The sequence below is a fragment of the Pinus tabuliformis genome, chromosome 9, assembly GCF_031772625.1.
Source record: "Pinus tabuliformis cultivar Carrire ecotype Pingquan chromosome 9, CPIR1, whole genome shotgun sequence".
Taxonomy (NCBI): domain Eukaryota; kingdom Viridiplantae; phylum Streptophyta; class Pinopsida; order Pinales; family Pinaceae; genus Pinus; species Pinus tabuliformis.
In genome coordinates this window covers 391508708-391525693 of record NC_142307.1, presented here as the reverse complement: position 1 = coordinate 391525693, position 16986 = coordinate 391508708, and the positions used below count along the sequence as shown (strand labels likewise).

The window sequence follows — 16986 nt, the reverse complement described above, 5'->3', positions numbered from 1 at the left end:
AGCGGAATAGAACAGAAATAAAGCACAGTCGCACAATAAAACACATTGTTTTTCTAGGGAACCCAACTGCGAAAACCCTCGACTTGATGGTAGTCACAAAATTTCTCTACCAAATAGCATCGGAATAGAACAAAAATAAAAGCACAGTCACACAATAAAACAGATTGTTTTTCTAGGGAACCCAACTGGGAAAACACTCTGCTTGATGACAATCTTATTGATAGAAAAAATTGATCTCTTACAATACATTATTTCAATAGATAATACAACCTTGTCTCAGCCTTAAACTAGTCTTGCAAACCCCTGCAAGAATATTGATCTTTGCTCCTCTATCAATCTTGTGCAGAAGCTTCTCTTCCACACTCTTCCTCTCACAAGCTCCAGGCACAAACTTGTGCTTCCTATTGCTTGGTCTCACCAACTCGTGCTCACCAAAACAATGAATAAACTTGTGCCTTCGTTCCTCCTTTTAAAGGCAATTCGAATGGTCTGAGTTCTATGTTTGGAAAGTCGAACTGGTGTTTTTCTAGCTAACAATAGTTAACAGAACTTGTTAACTAGTTACTCCTAAAAATTAGGAGGCTAACTCCACTTGTTCTTTCAGTTTCCAAACTAACTCACACTAGTAAATCAAGAACTTGACTTTCAGTTTCAACACATCAGTTAACTGCTTCATGCACTCGTAATTTCCAAGGAAACTCCTAAATTTTAGGAACTCGACTTTGACTCCTTGAATTAAGGCACAAATCAAGGAATCACTTTTCGCGCTAATTTTCAACACTCCCTCTTAGCAAGGAAGGTGTTCCTAGAAGAACCTCAACCACTTGGATATATCCCCAACACTACCAAGTTCTTCATTGTTGCAGCTGCTCCCTCTTAACTAAAAGGCTTCCTTGCTTTCTTCTGCAGAACCAGCTTTGAGACCTGTTCTTTCCCACCATACTTTGCGAGCTCTGCTCCTCATCATTATCCTACTGGTCAACCCAATTGCCAACTAGCTTAACATGAAACTAAGATATTGGTTGAGGCTCCATCTTGAGAGCTCTATCCTACTCTTGCTCAACCACCACTTCTCTACTTTGTGCACTACCTGCCTTGCTGCTCAAGGTTGCACCTGTCTCTACCTGCAACTTGTAGAGATTCTTCACCCTCACACCTATCTGCTTCTTACATCTAGAAGCTAAGTGTTGGAGGTAAGCCTTACCTTTGTTGAAGATGATATCATATCCCTTGTCCTCAAGGGTGGCTACTGAAACAAGATTCTACCTCAATCCTGGAACATAAAGAACATCTATGAGATGAAGGGAATTACCTGACTCCCTCTGAATCAATATACCACATACTACTATCTGTTGAGCTTTCCATGCAAGCCATCAACGAGAAATCCTTCTTGAACTGGGCAGAAAAGTCATCTACTTCCGTTGATGTAGCAGTATAATCCTTCCCGACCCCCTTCTTCTTACCAGGACAATTAGAAGCATAGTGTCCAAACTCATGGCAATGGAAGCACTTGATCTTACTTAGATCCTTCTTCTTGCCCTTTTCATTGGACCCAGCCTCCCCTTGGCCCTTCTTGCCCTTAGCCTTGCTACCCTTAACTGCCAAGGCACAGTTCTCCTCGTCCTCTGTGATAACCAATCTCCCTTCTATGGTTCCTTTTCAGATCTTTTCCTGTATGCAGTCAGTCCAAAACCTTTCCCACTTTGGGAAGTTCTCTCTCCCACTAACAGCATCTTGGAACCCTTTCCACGACTTGTGAAGTCCAAGTAAGGGAAAACTCACAAGATCATGATCAAACACAACTTCGCCCACCCCACCTAATTCATCTTGTACCTGAGTGAACCTTGACAAATATGGGACGATGGGCTCATCCTTGCTCATCCAGATACTCCTCAACTTCTCCTGAAGAGCAAGCTTCTTGGTATCACTAGTACTCGAATACAACTTCAGGATTGTATCGTACATTTTATACGTTGTCTTCTTCTCATGCATGTGAGGCACTATATGATCATTAACCCCTTCTAGAATGATCCTCTTTGCCTTGATATCATTCTTATTATGTTGTCCCAATTGTCGGGGGTCTTGAGGTGGTGTTATCACCTGCTTGATGTACTCTCCCACCCCATTATCTTCTAGCACTATTGTGATCCTCCCTTTCCAAGCTATGAAGTTCAATGCTCCCTCTACACAGTGACCTGCTCTCAACCCTTGGTACTTAGGGCCTCTAAAATTGCCTCCCCTAGCAAACCTAATATTCATTCACAGGTCTGCACTTAGGGCTCCTTTTGACACCTACTAGCAACCCTCCTCATTGCTCTTAAGATTCCAAACACACATTGTCCAACCTAAACAATATCCACTTAGCAAAACAACAACTGACGAAGACAAATACATACTCTTATGCCTGAGATTCAACTCGGTCTTGTGCCCTTGGTTCTGCGTTTTTCTGACCCACTAGTTAGGGCTTTCTATACCACTATAACAACCCTCAACATGGCCTCAAACCTCCACAACCTCTGCATTGTCCTTCCTCCCTTCTAGCCCTGCCTTTCCACTGTACTCGGCCTCCTAAGTTGTTATAACAGACTTGAATTAGCTCATAATTGCTCTAAACTAGAGCTCTGTCCAACCTGAGGTCACACAGAAATTTGGCCTACTAAACAAAAATATAACACCTTCAAACTAGGCACAAAATTAGCCCAGAACTTCTCCTTTTCTCATTAGCTTCCTTCTCTAATAACTCGGCCTGTTGTCATGAGAAAATAGCACCACTAATAGTCCCTTTTCTCTCCTTTGCTAGGCTGCGCCCATCACGGAAGTGTCTTCTACTATGAAGTGTTGCACTTGTCTTGGTCTTTAGTTTGATCCATGCTCTAATACCATGTAGAATTTGCACGAAATTATGATCTGCTAGTATGAACAATCTAAAAACAAATTTTCTATTCACACAATCACATAATTTCTCTACCAAATAGCAATGGAATAGAACAAAAATAAGGCACAATCACACAATTAAACACTATTTTTCTAGGGAACCCAACTGGGAAAATCCTATACTTTATGAGAAATTTATGATAGAAAAACTGAGCAATTGATCTCTTACAATACAATGTTTCAATAAAGAATACAAGCTTGTCTCAGTGTTAAGCTAGGCTTCAAAACCCCTGCAAGAATATTGATCTTTGCTCCTCTATCAATCTTGTGCAGCAGCTTCTCTTTCACACTCTTCCTCTCACAAGCTCCATGCACAAACTTGTGCTTCCTATTGCTTGGTCTCAACAACTCGTGCTCAACAAAACAATGAATAAACTTGTGCCTTTGTTCCTCCTTTTAAAGGCAATTCGAATGGTTAAAATTAGTGAGTTCTATGTTTGGAAAGTCGAACTGGTGCTTTTCTAGTTAACAACAATTAACACAATTTGTTAACTAGTTCCTCCTAAAATTTAGGAGGCTAACTCCACTTGTTCTTTCACTTTCCAAACTCACATTAGAAAATCAAGAACTTGACTTTCAATTTCAACACATCAATTAACTACCTCATGCACTCCTAATTTTTAGGGAAACTCCTAAATTTTAGGAACTCCACCATGCACAAAAAAGAACTCGACTTTGACTCCTTGAATTAAGGCACAAATCAAGGAATCACTTTTCTCGCTAATTTTCAACAAACTATATGTATCTTATGTCATTGTGAGGGAGGACAGGTACGTAACATCAGTTAATATCTAATGGGATATCACATGGTTACAGTTATGAAGATGATTTCTAATCCGTAAGTCTACATGCACCTTATGTGAGAATATCACTGGGAGCATTTATGGCAACTCAAAAGTGGTTATGGATTAGATGAATGGTTCTTCCAAGCCGAGAAATTACACTCTTTTACTTGTTTACCAAATGCATTATACAAAATATTATTAATTTCTCTCTCATTACATTTTTTTATCATATTTAGAGATACCAAAATCAAGAGGCAGATGCTCTCTCAAAAGGTGGAATGGAAATGGGCGAAGGTAGCCAAAAAATCATTTAACACAAAGACAACCAATGCACTGAATATTTTCTTAACTTACGACAGTAAACAATCAATCTTCCTAGGTAGACAATTTTTGGATGGATACCCTTAATTAGCATAGCCTCAAAGACCCTTCACCGTTCTTTCATATCGCACAACGTTTTCGTATAAAATTTTGGATACGTCGTAGTGTATTTAAAAAATAGTTTTTTCTATAAATTTATATTTGCTCTATATTGTGACAAAAACACTTTAGCTGAAAGCACAACCTCTACAAGAAAACATATTCGTCATTCCTTATGAGAACTTGTTAAGATCATGAAAGCTAGATGGAAAGAAAGTTTTGGTTCGCTGGTTTTTTGTATGAAACTACTATTCCTAAGCAATGATAATATTTTAGGCATTCTCCTATAGGTTGTTTAAGCCACTAGAATGCTAATAGCATATGTGGATGTAACTTTTATTTTCCATAAATAAAAATTACTAGCTTTTTCCCTTGCCAAAAAAGAGAGAGGGAGAGAATAACACTAGGAATATGCAATGAATATCTATAGATTCCTAAATTTTTTGTATTTACAACATTAACCACTAAATGTGGCGACACTAAGACAAATGAAAATGAAGCAATAAGATGTGATTAAGAGAACAAGCCTCAAAATAAATTCTTATTTAATGAAATAAATTATTTCATTAATTAAAAAAAAAACAAAAACAAAAAAACAAATCTCCATGAGATAACTATAAATGAAACATGATGTGCCAACTCATGTGGTTGAGTGTTTTAAGATTTAAATGTGTTGCATGCCCCACTTGATGTCTCTACCAAGCAAATATGGTAATCAACATCAACAGCTTTGCATTAGGTGCCATCCACAAATGCAAGAAGTGCCTTAGGGTTTCCCTATTAGGTTTTCCTTAAAACAAAGCAAAAACACATTTCACGAGTGTGAATATGATTTTTGATCCCAAGGTTGCATGCATCGTATGTGGGAATGTCATTGGAAATAAGTGACAAATGCCTATGCTTTCCTAATATTTTTGCATTTATAACAATGACCACTAAATTTGGTGACGCTAAGACAAATGAAAAAAAAAAAAAGCAATAAGATGCCATGAAGAGGAAAACCCTCAAAATAAAACTTTGTTCAATAGAAATACATAAAATCCACACCAAGATAACTACAAATCAAACCTGATGGACTAGCATGAGTGTTTGGGTGCTTTAAGCTTTACGCAAGGAATCTTAGGATAGATTCCCCAAGCCAATTAGCTATGTTGCATACCCCACTTGATGTCCCTTCCCAGCAAGTGTTATAATCAATATTTGCGGGCTTTAATAGAGTATCAACCATAGATGTGAGGAAGTCTCAAAGAGTTTTCCCATGGGATTTTCCTTGGAACAAAAAACTACAGATTAACCACAAAATCTATACAAAGACAAACAAGAAAGCAATATCATTACATGCACCTACAACAAGAAAGTGTGGATATCTTAAAATGTAAAATGGAAATGTTAAAGCCTCCAGAGTCCAACTACAAAGACCAAGGATGTGGTTGGCACTAGTATCATTTAAAAATTTGTTCAATTGATGCACTCCTCTTCACAAGAAGTTACTCAAAATCACACCTATACTAAAAGCATTTTTAACAAACCTTCAAATTGATAGACCTACATGATGTCCTTTTATAATATATTGAAACTTATACACTAGATTTCCTCATCATTTTTTAAAGATCTTCAACAAAAATTACATATCTTTATTTATAAGAACTATTCTAGTAGACATAATAACATCAGTACAACTATGTGAATGAATAAGATAAGGAATAAGTTATTTTTTTACAATACACCTTAACTTACATTTTACAGAATCTTTCACTCACTTCTTCGAGATCAATTATCCAATGGAGTTATAATACAAGGAAAAGTTGTATGATTATTGTAAATCCACTCAAGGCATTGGATCTATCTTGACTTTTCAACTTCACTTGTGTTAGATGTTCATTGTAAGCTTAATAAAAAAGAATAACAACGTGAATATTGGCATTTCATATGGCACCATCTAATATTAAATGTATCCTTGCCATTATTGATAATATTGAAATGAAAATCTCACTTTAAAATTACATATTAAACCTACCTTTTCATACTTTTATAAGTTACTAAAGCAGCTATGGGGTTTAAAAGAAATATAGCCCCACTACTTTGGTAAGTTCGTTGACCCCACTAAGGTTAGGTTGTGGACTCAAGTAACCCATATCATTTTCTTGCGTTACAAGAACCAGGAAGAAATTTTCTTCTTTCTATTATGGAAGCATTCCTTTGCTATTGAATTTATTTGGAATATTCTAGCAATGCAGCAATAATGCCTTCCCATATTTCATTTAAAAAATAGGTTATGGACTCAAGTAAAGTATATCATTTTCTTGCATTGCAAGAGAGTCAATAAGATAGTTCTTCTTTGCATTACAGAAGCATTCCTTTGTTGTTTAATTTACTTTCAAAATTCTAACAATGCGACAATGATGCCTTCTTATAATTCATTACAAAACTACGAAACCCTACAATTCACTTTCCCCCAAAACACAAGAAAACATATATTGAAATTCAATGGAAAGAAGGTAATATTGTCATTATAACATATTTCCAGATTTCATAAAACTACTAAAACCCCACAAAAATCCATTATATCACATTATATTAATATGACAAATATTACAAACTACATGGCAATTTTAAATATAAATTTATTTGGTTTCAAAGAATATTAAATAAGTTGAGTTTAAACAAGGAGTTTGATCTTCCAAAATGTAGTTGTTATAAAAGAATTGTCAAAACAAAGTGGCTACACCAATAAGAATGTTCTTATTTGATAATCTCTCTGACTTGAGGAACATTATCCCACTTTTGGGAAATCTAGCCAGGTACCTTAGAGAAAAAATTCAAGTATAACAATAGTCATTCTCAAAGTCGACTTTACCGTCTATAAGTAGAGAGGCAAAAGAAAGATAATTAGCAACAAATGGGAGTCAACTTAAACAAAATGAGATCTTTTCTTTTTGGTTTGTTTTGTCCAGGGCCAAAACGAGAGTGATAATGAAGGATGTGACACCATTAATATCAAGTTCAAATGCCCCAAGTATGAAAGGGGGCAATGGAGTTTCCTACCATAATAATGATCTAGTCAAAATAATCTGGTCGAAAGTTATACTGCATCCTTTACCAAACAAATGCATGCTTCAATAGTCATTAGCTTTTGGGTTGCTTCAAATTGTTTGCACCATGCTAGGGTACAGTTTTTGTAATGTGGGATGCATGGTTAAACCCTAGAGCCTTGATGTATCTTAAATAGTTTTGGTTGATTGACATTTGGAGAGATTACCATAGGTAAATGTTTTTCCTTGAGATACTTGCTCATGGAGATGCAATTCCTATGGAGTTAGCTATCTTGTGTGGCATTGACATGTTCTACATGGTGCGCATTTTGAAGAGGACAAGTCTCTAGCATTGGATGTGGAGGTACCCTGAGGAAGAGGATTAGGCACTAAGCCATTGAGACCACATGGCCAACCATAAGAGGTAGACTGGTTTCCTTGAGGGAATCTTGCTACTTGGGACTTGTGGATCCAATCCACACGTGGAGCATTGGACCTTGGAGCCTTACTTAACAAGTGTACTCTCTTGACTTGACACATGGAGCCTTACTTAACAAGTGTACTCTCTTGACTTGACACATGGAGCCTTACCTTGGAGGGTGCACACTTGGGAGGTGGAGTACAACCACCTAGAGACAGATGTGCACCATGACGAAGTATTCTCATCACATGGAGCTACTCTAGTGCCTTAGATAAGGCTACTTGTGAGCATGATATCTAAAGGGTGGGGGAACAACTCTTTATAAATATACAACTTAGTCACTAGATCATTTGTATCTTCTTGATGTACTTTACTTAGTCTTTATGCTTGTATGAGGCAAGAGTTAAAAGGATTGAGTGAAGACTTGGATCATTAGGGTTGAAGTCTTGGTGTGTGCAAGATCTAGAGTTTGTGGCATGAAACCTAAAAAAGACTTGAAGCACTTGATACCAGTGCAACTTGTGCGATGCAAATGTTGGAGAATCTCCTTGAAGACGTGTGATACAAGTTGGAGGATCTCCTTTAAGACATGGAGCCTTGGCTTGGAGAGTGCACCACTTAGGTAGTGGAGTACAACCACCTAGCAACATGGGGAGGATCTCTCCTCACATGGACCTCCTATAGTGGCTTAGATTAGGTTGTTTCTGAACATGGTCCATTTTTTATTGGTGGCCTCCCTCATCTATCTTACATAAAGGTAAGAAAGCGTCCTTATATAAATATACAACTTAGTCAGCAAATCATTTGTATCTTCTTGGTGTACTTATCTTAGTCCTTTTGCTTGTATGAGGCAAGAGTTGAAAGGACTGGGTGAAGAATTGGAGCGCTAGGGTTAAAGTTTTGGTGTAAGCAAGACCTAAAGTTTGTGACATGAAACCTAAAGAAGACTTGTAGCACTTGATACTAGTGGTGCTTGTGTGATGCAAGTTGGAGAATTTGCACAAAGACGTGTGGAGCAACCAAGAGAATCTCCTTGTGTGACACGAGTGGGAGATCAAGGATGGACTTCTTGGTGTTATGCTAGCTAGTTAGGGAGCCTCTGTTGCAACTAGTAGAGCTTGGTAAGATGCCTTGTTGAGTTGTGATCAAGTTGGTTAGGATTTTTGTTAAAATTGGCAACTAGGGCCAAACTCCATATGGGTCATCTTATTTACGGCAGCGCTGCTATTTTTCTTGGATCCCTCTCATCGAGAGGTGTAGGATTGATCTAAAGATCATCCGATTCCGATAAGTATTCATGGAGTTATGAATTTATTTGTATTATAAGACATATTGTCAAGTCAGCCAGCATCCTATGTAGGCTCAGAAGCCCAATAGACATGTCTATTCATCATCTACGTTTTAGTATAAATATAGAGGACTTGAAGTCATTTGAAATACACACATACTCTTCATGTGTGGACTCCTCCTCTCCACGTCTTTGGGTTTTGGTGAAGGAGAGACACAATGAAGATACGTTGGCCTAAAGATGATGCCCTAGCCGCAGTAAGCTGCAAGCTTATGAATAAGCCCTAGTTGCAGTCACAAAAGAGGCATAGAAGGAGCCTTACCGCAAGTCCTATTTAAACCCTACATCCGCAGACAAAGAAGGTTTCTATACACTGCACAAAGGAGAACTAAACAGACCTAATCTATCCACTATTATGGAGTCCCTTATCCGTTGTACAAGAGGCCCTTACATGCAGTCAAGGAGGAGCCCTTATACGCTCAAACATGGAGGCCCAAACGTTGTCCTAAATAAGGAATGCCCTAACTGCTGTTCTAATTGAAACGCAGTCATAAAGGATAGATCCTATTGTTGTCATGAAGAGATCCTAACGCTATCAAGGAAGATCTATCCTACCGCAGTAAGGAAGTAAACAAAGAGATCTGGCTAATGTCTAAACGCAGTCTCCTAGTTGTGACACTTAAGGTTAAGGCCGCAATCCATGAGGGCATATACGTAGCAAGAAGGGACACGCTGGTGCCCTAGACGCAGTCAAGGAAGAGATGTATACACAGTCCATGGAGGGATCTAAGCCGCAGTTAAGGAGGGTGCTATAGGCAGCTCAAGGTGGCTCCAAACAGCAGCATTTAAATATGCACTAGGACGCAGTCATTAAAGGCCTCAATCCGCAGTTGAGGAGGACTGTTCGAGGTAGGTTGTTTTCAGGAGAAAAGCAGTTGGTTGTTGTCCTGAAAGAAGCCTTGCACAGTCATCTAGCCACTTGTTGTAAGTAACAACATGGTCATGTTTTGGTATAATATGCTAAGCATAAGTATCCAATGAAGAGAAGCTATGGGGTTGTTGTTTGAAGGTTGAATGAGACCTGTTGGAAGAATAGATTGCTACAGCCAGCTGCTTTGCTAGGCTGCAAGCCATAGCAAGCAGCTAAGGCTGTTCCATGGGAATAGTGCAGCATGCAAGTGGCAGTATGGATTAGGAGGGGCTCTCCTAGATGGTCTGCAGCCCTTGAAGGACTCAATTACCTAATAGCTTGGGAGCAGCACAGTGATGAGAACAACTCAGTGATGATGAGTGCAGCACAATGATAATGAATGGTATGATGAATGCAACATACTATGATAGGTGAAGCAATCACCTTGGAGAATCAGTTGAAACTATATGTCTTCAACTGATCTCATGCAGATATCAAAAGTCAAAGTGCTGACTTCTATTGCAAATGTACTATCTCTCTCTCTCTTTCTCTGTTGAACTTTGAAGAACATAAAAGAAGTATTGATCAAGGGTTTTCCAACATTGGGGTTTGTCCCTGGCTAGCGCCACATCTTGTGTCCTCTTGTCTTGGCTTGTCTTGGCTTGTCTTGGCTTGTCTTCTGCGATTTATGTTTATGTTCTATCTAAGTTTACAATAATGCTAATGTGATTGCTAATCTGGAAAATATATTGTGCTAACCGAGAAAATTGAAATAAATTGCTCTAAGCAGAAAACATACCTAAAATTAACAATTTTTTGTTGATGGTGGATGCCCTAGCTAAGGTTTGGAAGCAATTGCAGTGTCCTTGCTTGGACAAGCTAAACAAACTTGTTATCCCAACTTGGGATGAGTTGGGGTATTGGTATAATAGCTTGTGTTATAATATGAAGCGTTCCTTTGTTGAACAAATTTGTATGTTACAGATCTAAAAATCAGACTTGTGTTCTCATTGTTTACAAGTGTTTTCTTGGTGATTTTTTTTCCTCTATTATGATATTTTTGTGTTCCATGCTCGATTATGAGTTTTTACCAACTCATTGTAAACTTTCTTTTCAATTATGAGTTTCTCTCAACTATTAAATAATTATTATTTCATAATTATGAAATTGTAACAAAATAATTACTCATTGTGAAATATTTATAAGAAATTACTCAAATATGTAATTTCAGCCTTATAACATCTAAGAGCTTCCTTGTAAGGCCTATGGTGGCAAATAAAAGTATAACAAGGTCTAGTTGGTGAAGCAGATTGTGCCCTAGGCATTGTGAATGTAACTAGGTTGGTTGGGGAAAATGTTGTTATCCTCTCCAACCAGGTTGAATTCCTGCATCTGACATGTTGAGCTCATAATGAGTATATGCTTGTAATTGCTTCAAGCCTCCTTGTCTAAGAGCCCCTCAAGGAACAAATAATGACTACAATTTTTTGTGGTCATTTGTTGGACATTACTAAAATTATCATATCATATCTTATCCCCTTCGAATAAATAATTTCTTTGAGTGATCTGGTAGATGAAGGGTTGGGGAAAATGTTGTTATCCTCTCCAACCAGGTTGAATTCCTGCATCTGACATGTTGAGCTCATAATGAGTATATTCTTGTAATTGCTTCAAGCCTCCTTGTCTAAGAGCCCCTCAAGGAACAAATCATGACTACAATTTTTTGTGGTCATTTGTTGGACATTACTAAAATTATCATATCATATCTTATCCCCTTCGAATAAATATTTTTGGTGTCTATTTCTTTGAGCTCTCCTCGTGATCTGGTAGATGAAGGAGAGGACTGTGAATCTACTATCCTTTTTCGATGACTATTTTCTTGAGCTTGGTTGGACAGAAGTGAAGTATGCTGCCACTATAGTTTGTAATGCAGCTTCAGCCAAAATGCTGGAGGTTCTTTGAAGTAGCTCCAAGGAACCTCAAGTAATTCAAATGAAGTTCATGAAGCTAATAATTTTAGAAATTTCCACGATGCATTAGCAAAATTTGGAGAAACAGGTATCTTCACATCAAAAGAAAATATTCCATAAGAGATGGCAGCTTGTGAGAAAGATGATCCCTTTCAATGTTTCAAATTGTTAAAGGTTACACGGATATGTTTTAAACATCCAACATTTTGTAACCGAAGTTACCTGGTGCTTGATGGGGAAGACAGACATATTGAGCATATTCACATCTAAATCCCTTAATTTGCCAAAAGGAAATTAACAAGACATGCACACAAAAATATTTCATTTGGTATGGCCCATAAGCTAGTCAACAGACACCAAGTGGCCACTAAACTCTACACAAAACATCTTGACAGAGTTGGAGACTAACAATTCATTTCTAAGCATTTGACTGTCATTTTATAATTTAAACCTAGAATCAGAAATCTAAGGAATCTGACAGTATTGAAGACTCTCATATGTATTTTATGTAATTAACCACATAAAATACTGTGAGGCAGAAACCAGGCTGAACATTATATATAAAAAAAGTTTAGCAAACATTTTAGACTCGAAACACATTCCCAAAACTTTGAATGATACTTTATAAACTAATATTTTATATAGTTACCTGTGCATGTACCATGTCTCCAAATTGGTACTCTTGTCTTCGCAGATATAAAACTTCACGAGCCCGTTTTGCCCGATTCAAACATTCCTGGAACCACTGCTCCCTCCGCCTAGAGATCTTAGCACCTTGTCCTTTCATAGAACCACAGGGGTTCCTCGCAACCCAGTTTATCCATTCCAACATGCCCGAAAGCGAAACATTGGGAGTCTCATGCACACCACCACTAGTTTGTTTATTTGCATCTGGTAAATAGAGAGTTTGCTCACTGTTGTCGGAGATTACAATAGGAGACTGTCGAAGCCCCGTGCCATGAAATGAATTAACATGCTGAATTACAAAATCCTCGTCTGGAAAGGAGAGCTTCTCACCATTCCTTTTCTTACCTTGGCGATCTAAACTTAACCCATTACATTTTGGAGTTCCAGCTCCCTCCACCCATTTATCCAACAATTTTAGATATTTCACGTAAACCAACTTTAGAGCAGGGGCACATTCTGTGCCAAATCCTAAATCCCCTGCAATTGACGCCCACATTTTATTTGCAGAAACCAAATCAAAACCACCTTGCTTTCTAACAATGTTTGAAAGCTCATAAAGATCAACGACTTTTCCATCAGAAATAATGACTGGTAGGGGCCTGGTTCGTGTATGGGGAAATTCTTTCAAGCATGTTGTTAACAGTTTATTGAATGACTCTCTTTGCTCATTGGCATAGGTAAGGTCTGGGCATGATTGTAAGTCGGGACCAGATAGTGCAGCTAATGCCAAAGGATCATTATAACTTGACTTGAAATCGTCATCTGTACTTGAAGGCCGATCGGCCATTGGAACAAGCACAGATGTAATTGTTTGAAGAACACCAATCGGCTTCAAGCTAGGGCGTAAACTCTGGGGCATGTCCACCTCGGCCCTTGTACTCGTAAATATAAGTACACAACAAAAGACCAAACAAGGCCTCTTTAAAAAGATAATAATCAAGTAATTATAGTTTTTCTATAACTGGGGTGGCGACAACAGGAAAATTCTCAAAGTCGAATTAGATTCCGTTCTCTCTTCAAACAAACAGCAGCTGAAGAATAGGAATCCAGTATTTACCACTTGTTAGGTGGAAAATCCTCAAGTGTCCTGCAAGTTTTCCGATACATACAATCAATAACTATATGTATAAACCATCGTGTGCGCCCTAAAAATTAAGAGGACGTGTAATGAACTATAAGATGGTCATGTCCTCGATAACAAATCTCTCAGACACTAGGCATGCTCAAAAACAATATCAAGTGATTCTTCAATAAAGTTTAGGGCATTAAAAAATTTAGGGTTCTGTACCTTTATTCCAAACAGCACAAGAACATATAAATTCAAATGTCCACAAGCTTCTTACCTTTTTTTTGGGCACAAAACTCAGTTCTCGGGCAGAATTCATCGCGCCCGGGTCTTTTTCGCCGTCTTTGACAGTTCTTCGTTGATCTACATCGAATTTCTAGGTTTCTTAAGCGCATTCGAACCCGTGACTGTCCCGGACACTTATGGTGCCGATTTCCACCATTAAGGCGCAGAGTCAGGACCACCGAAACGCCACCTCTGCTGTATTTATCGGTCAAAATCTGATTGGGGTTTCGGGGTAGTGAAGGGCCAAGGCCCCAGACCAAGCAATGAAGCGTAAAAAATGAGACTAGAAGACGTATGAAATCTAAGCGGGAAACGCAAAATGAGGGGCCGTCCGAAGCTCAACCGGCGCCCGTTTCGATGGGGAATCGCCTGGAAACTGTGAGGAATCTTTATTTTTCAGGTTAAGTAATGCGAATTTTGAGCTATTTTGGAGCAATTCACAAGGCCTTTTTTATTTACCCCTCCCGATGAAGGGTATGGGTAAAGGATCTGTCAAAGAACCGTATAGTATTTTGGGTCTTCACGATAGCTGCTCCCGGATGGTGGCCCTGTGGTCCGACAATTGTGATATGGTTAGCGACCTGTTACCCTAATGTATTGTTTTGAAGGAAAACCATTCGCTCCGTGGGAGGCAAGAAAACCCTCACAAGAATCTTATACCGTGGAGGAAAAGTTCCATGGGGTTAAGGACGGTATTAGGGTTAAAGTTGGAGAAGCCCTCGATCAAAGTTCGCTTGGTACTAGGGTTAGGGTTTGGTGAAAACGTTGGGTAGACTTACGGAAGGTATTGAGATTTGGAGAAAACAATGGGCAGAAATGAGATTATTTGGTCTAAAGCATGTAATGACATCAAAGTTCTTTCAGTGTAACGCCCTAAACTAGCTTCTTGCCTTCACTAGAAATACACATGATATGAGGTGAGGAAAGATAATTCTCGTTTAATTAGGGTTAAGAGGTTAGTTTACTTGGAATGAGCAAAGTTAATATGTTTTTCAAAAAACCCACGTATGAATATTAATAACTTTGTTGAATCCATTTCATTTCTTTAAGTTTGATGCTTTACAATGACTTTGGGAATAATAAATTGAGTAGTCTCGATCATTATCTATAATTAAAATAAGTGAATTAAATATCTATAATTTAAGTAAATTTGACAACATCCATCATGAGTGGTAAGACTGATCAAAGGATGGAGTCCCGCAGGGCTTAGGTTATGGTATCGCACGACCATCTCCACTGCAGTCACTGTTGAAGCATCCACCCTCTACCTGCAACGTGGCACTAGCACTGTGACAGTTTGTGGATCGTTGTCAATCCTATCTACGGTTCGTTACCTCTGGTCTCTTTACTGTTTGTTGCTTGTCGGAATGGAGATTGATGTTGTCGATTATTCGGTTGATCTGAATCCCTACGAGCCTATTTGGTCACACCCTAATGCATCGCCGGAAGTGTCAGTTTCAGGACCACCATGTGCACATCCACTGCCGTGGACGGGATCGTTGTTTGTCCTTGTGGATCTCGACACTTCTGTGCCCTACCAATCGTTCTCTACTCTCTCCATTGCCTCACCGGGTCTCAATTGCCCACCTCTTTCACCTGCCACTCTCAATCTCCTTGTCTCCTACATAACCCTTTCCCCATCATTCGATTTACCATCACATGATTCTACCCTTCATCCTACCTCGTTCGTCCCTCCCTCATCAGTAGGGTTTGTACCTGTTGTTGATTTACCCACCCATACTTTGATCTCACCCACCCTCCTTAATCCTCCCACTGGTCTTGGGTGGTCATCTATCTTTTCTGACTGTTTTGACATTTCGGTCGTCAATCGCGGACTTGTAACCCCAACTCACAGGTAGATAACCAAGGTTCACGAGATCCCCTTCAGGACCATCCGACAGCACCCTGATCTGGCAAGGCTAAGAAGAACAAGTGCATCAAGGCATCTCGTAAGGACCTCTCCCTCTGTTTTGGTGAAGGTGTTAATATGGGTGAGGTGGTGGACACAACGAATAGGGTTTTGGTGGGTCGTGTTAGGGGTAGAACTTATTCTGTTGTACGCCTTCGTCTCTGGGTAATGGAGAATTGGGGAAATTTTCGTAAGGAACTACCGACTATTACGACTTTGGTGCGGGGATGATTCGTTCTCAGTTTTCACACAGAAGAATACATCACTTGGATTTTGTCCCGATATTGGCACATCGAATTGGCTCTTGTTCTACTCAAGAGATTGAGCCCTCTTTTCAATCCTCAGCAAGAACAATTAGGCGTTGGACCGATCTGGGTTTGCCTACCTGGCTTCCATTGCACTTCAGGTCGGAAGATATTTTTACTCGCATTGGTAATGCCTTGGACACTTTCTTGGACTATGATAAGTCTTATACCACTTCGGGCAATAAATCTTTGGCTCGCATCCTGGTTCACCTGGATACCAAGGAAGGTCTAGAAGAGCAGATTACACTTTACTGGAGACATTTCACCCGTATACAAATACTTGATTACGAAGGGGTGCCTTTTAGGTGTCATAAGGTTGGACATCTCTTCAAAGAATGCCCTTTGGTAACTTCGACATCGCCCTCTTCCAAAGGCACAGATGTTCCAAGACCTGAGGCATTACCAATGGCTGGTCAGACTCCTCGCTCCACCCGACCGCAGGCAATGGATGGTGGCACTGCTCAACTGACTTCATCTGTCTCTCCCCGATCTCCTTCTCTGCCCATGATGAGATCTCAAGCTGCAACTGTGACCACTCTCTCTTCGGGTATTATTCCTCCTCTTTGCTCCTCTGTTTCTTTATCTTGTTCTACACAACAATTACATGTTGCATTTGCATCCATTGCTTGCATGTCTACCACTCCTCTCACTTGTCCCTTGGATCTTCCTAATTCTACATTTTCAACCACCCCACCTTCTATACCTGGTCTATCCGTCACAACCTCTTCTCTGAAACCCTCCACTTCATCTCGACAATCTCGTCCCTACAACCTCTACTCTCGGGTGCCTCTCCCACCTGAGCCATCTGGGATTGGCCTTATCTCCCCTCCTAAATCCACCAAGATCCCTCGGGGACGTCAATCATTTATCTCGAAATCTATCATCCAAGTTGGGGCAAATGTGGCCCAGGGCAGACAATCCACTCTTGACAGGGTTCTTAGAGCAACGAACACCCTCTCTCAGTCTCATCCATG

General features: G+C 39.4%; 1 protein-coding gene across 1 annotated transcript in view; it reads right to left on the bottom strand.

Moving 5' to 3' along the window:
- The window catches only part of LOC149148787 (AT-rich interactive domain-containing protein 2-like), a 68107-nt gene extending 53641 nt beyond the window's left edge, over positions 1–14466 (bottom strand). The window contains exons 1-2 of the mRNA XM_089445249.1: positions 13791–14466; positions 12410–13534 (exon numbers count right to left, since the gene is read on the bottom strand). Coding sequence (XP_089301375.1) covers positions 12410–13306 — 897 coding nt within the window. The 5' untranslated portion in view covers positions 13307–13534; positions 13791–14466. The remainder of the gene's footprint in view (positions 1–12409; positions 13535–13790) is intronic.
- Between the last annotated feature and the right edge of the window lie 2520 nt (positions 14467–16986).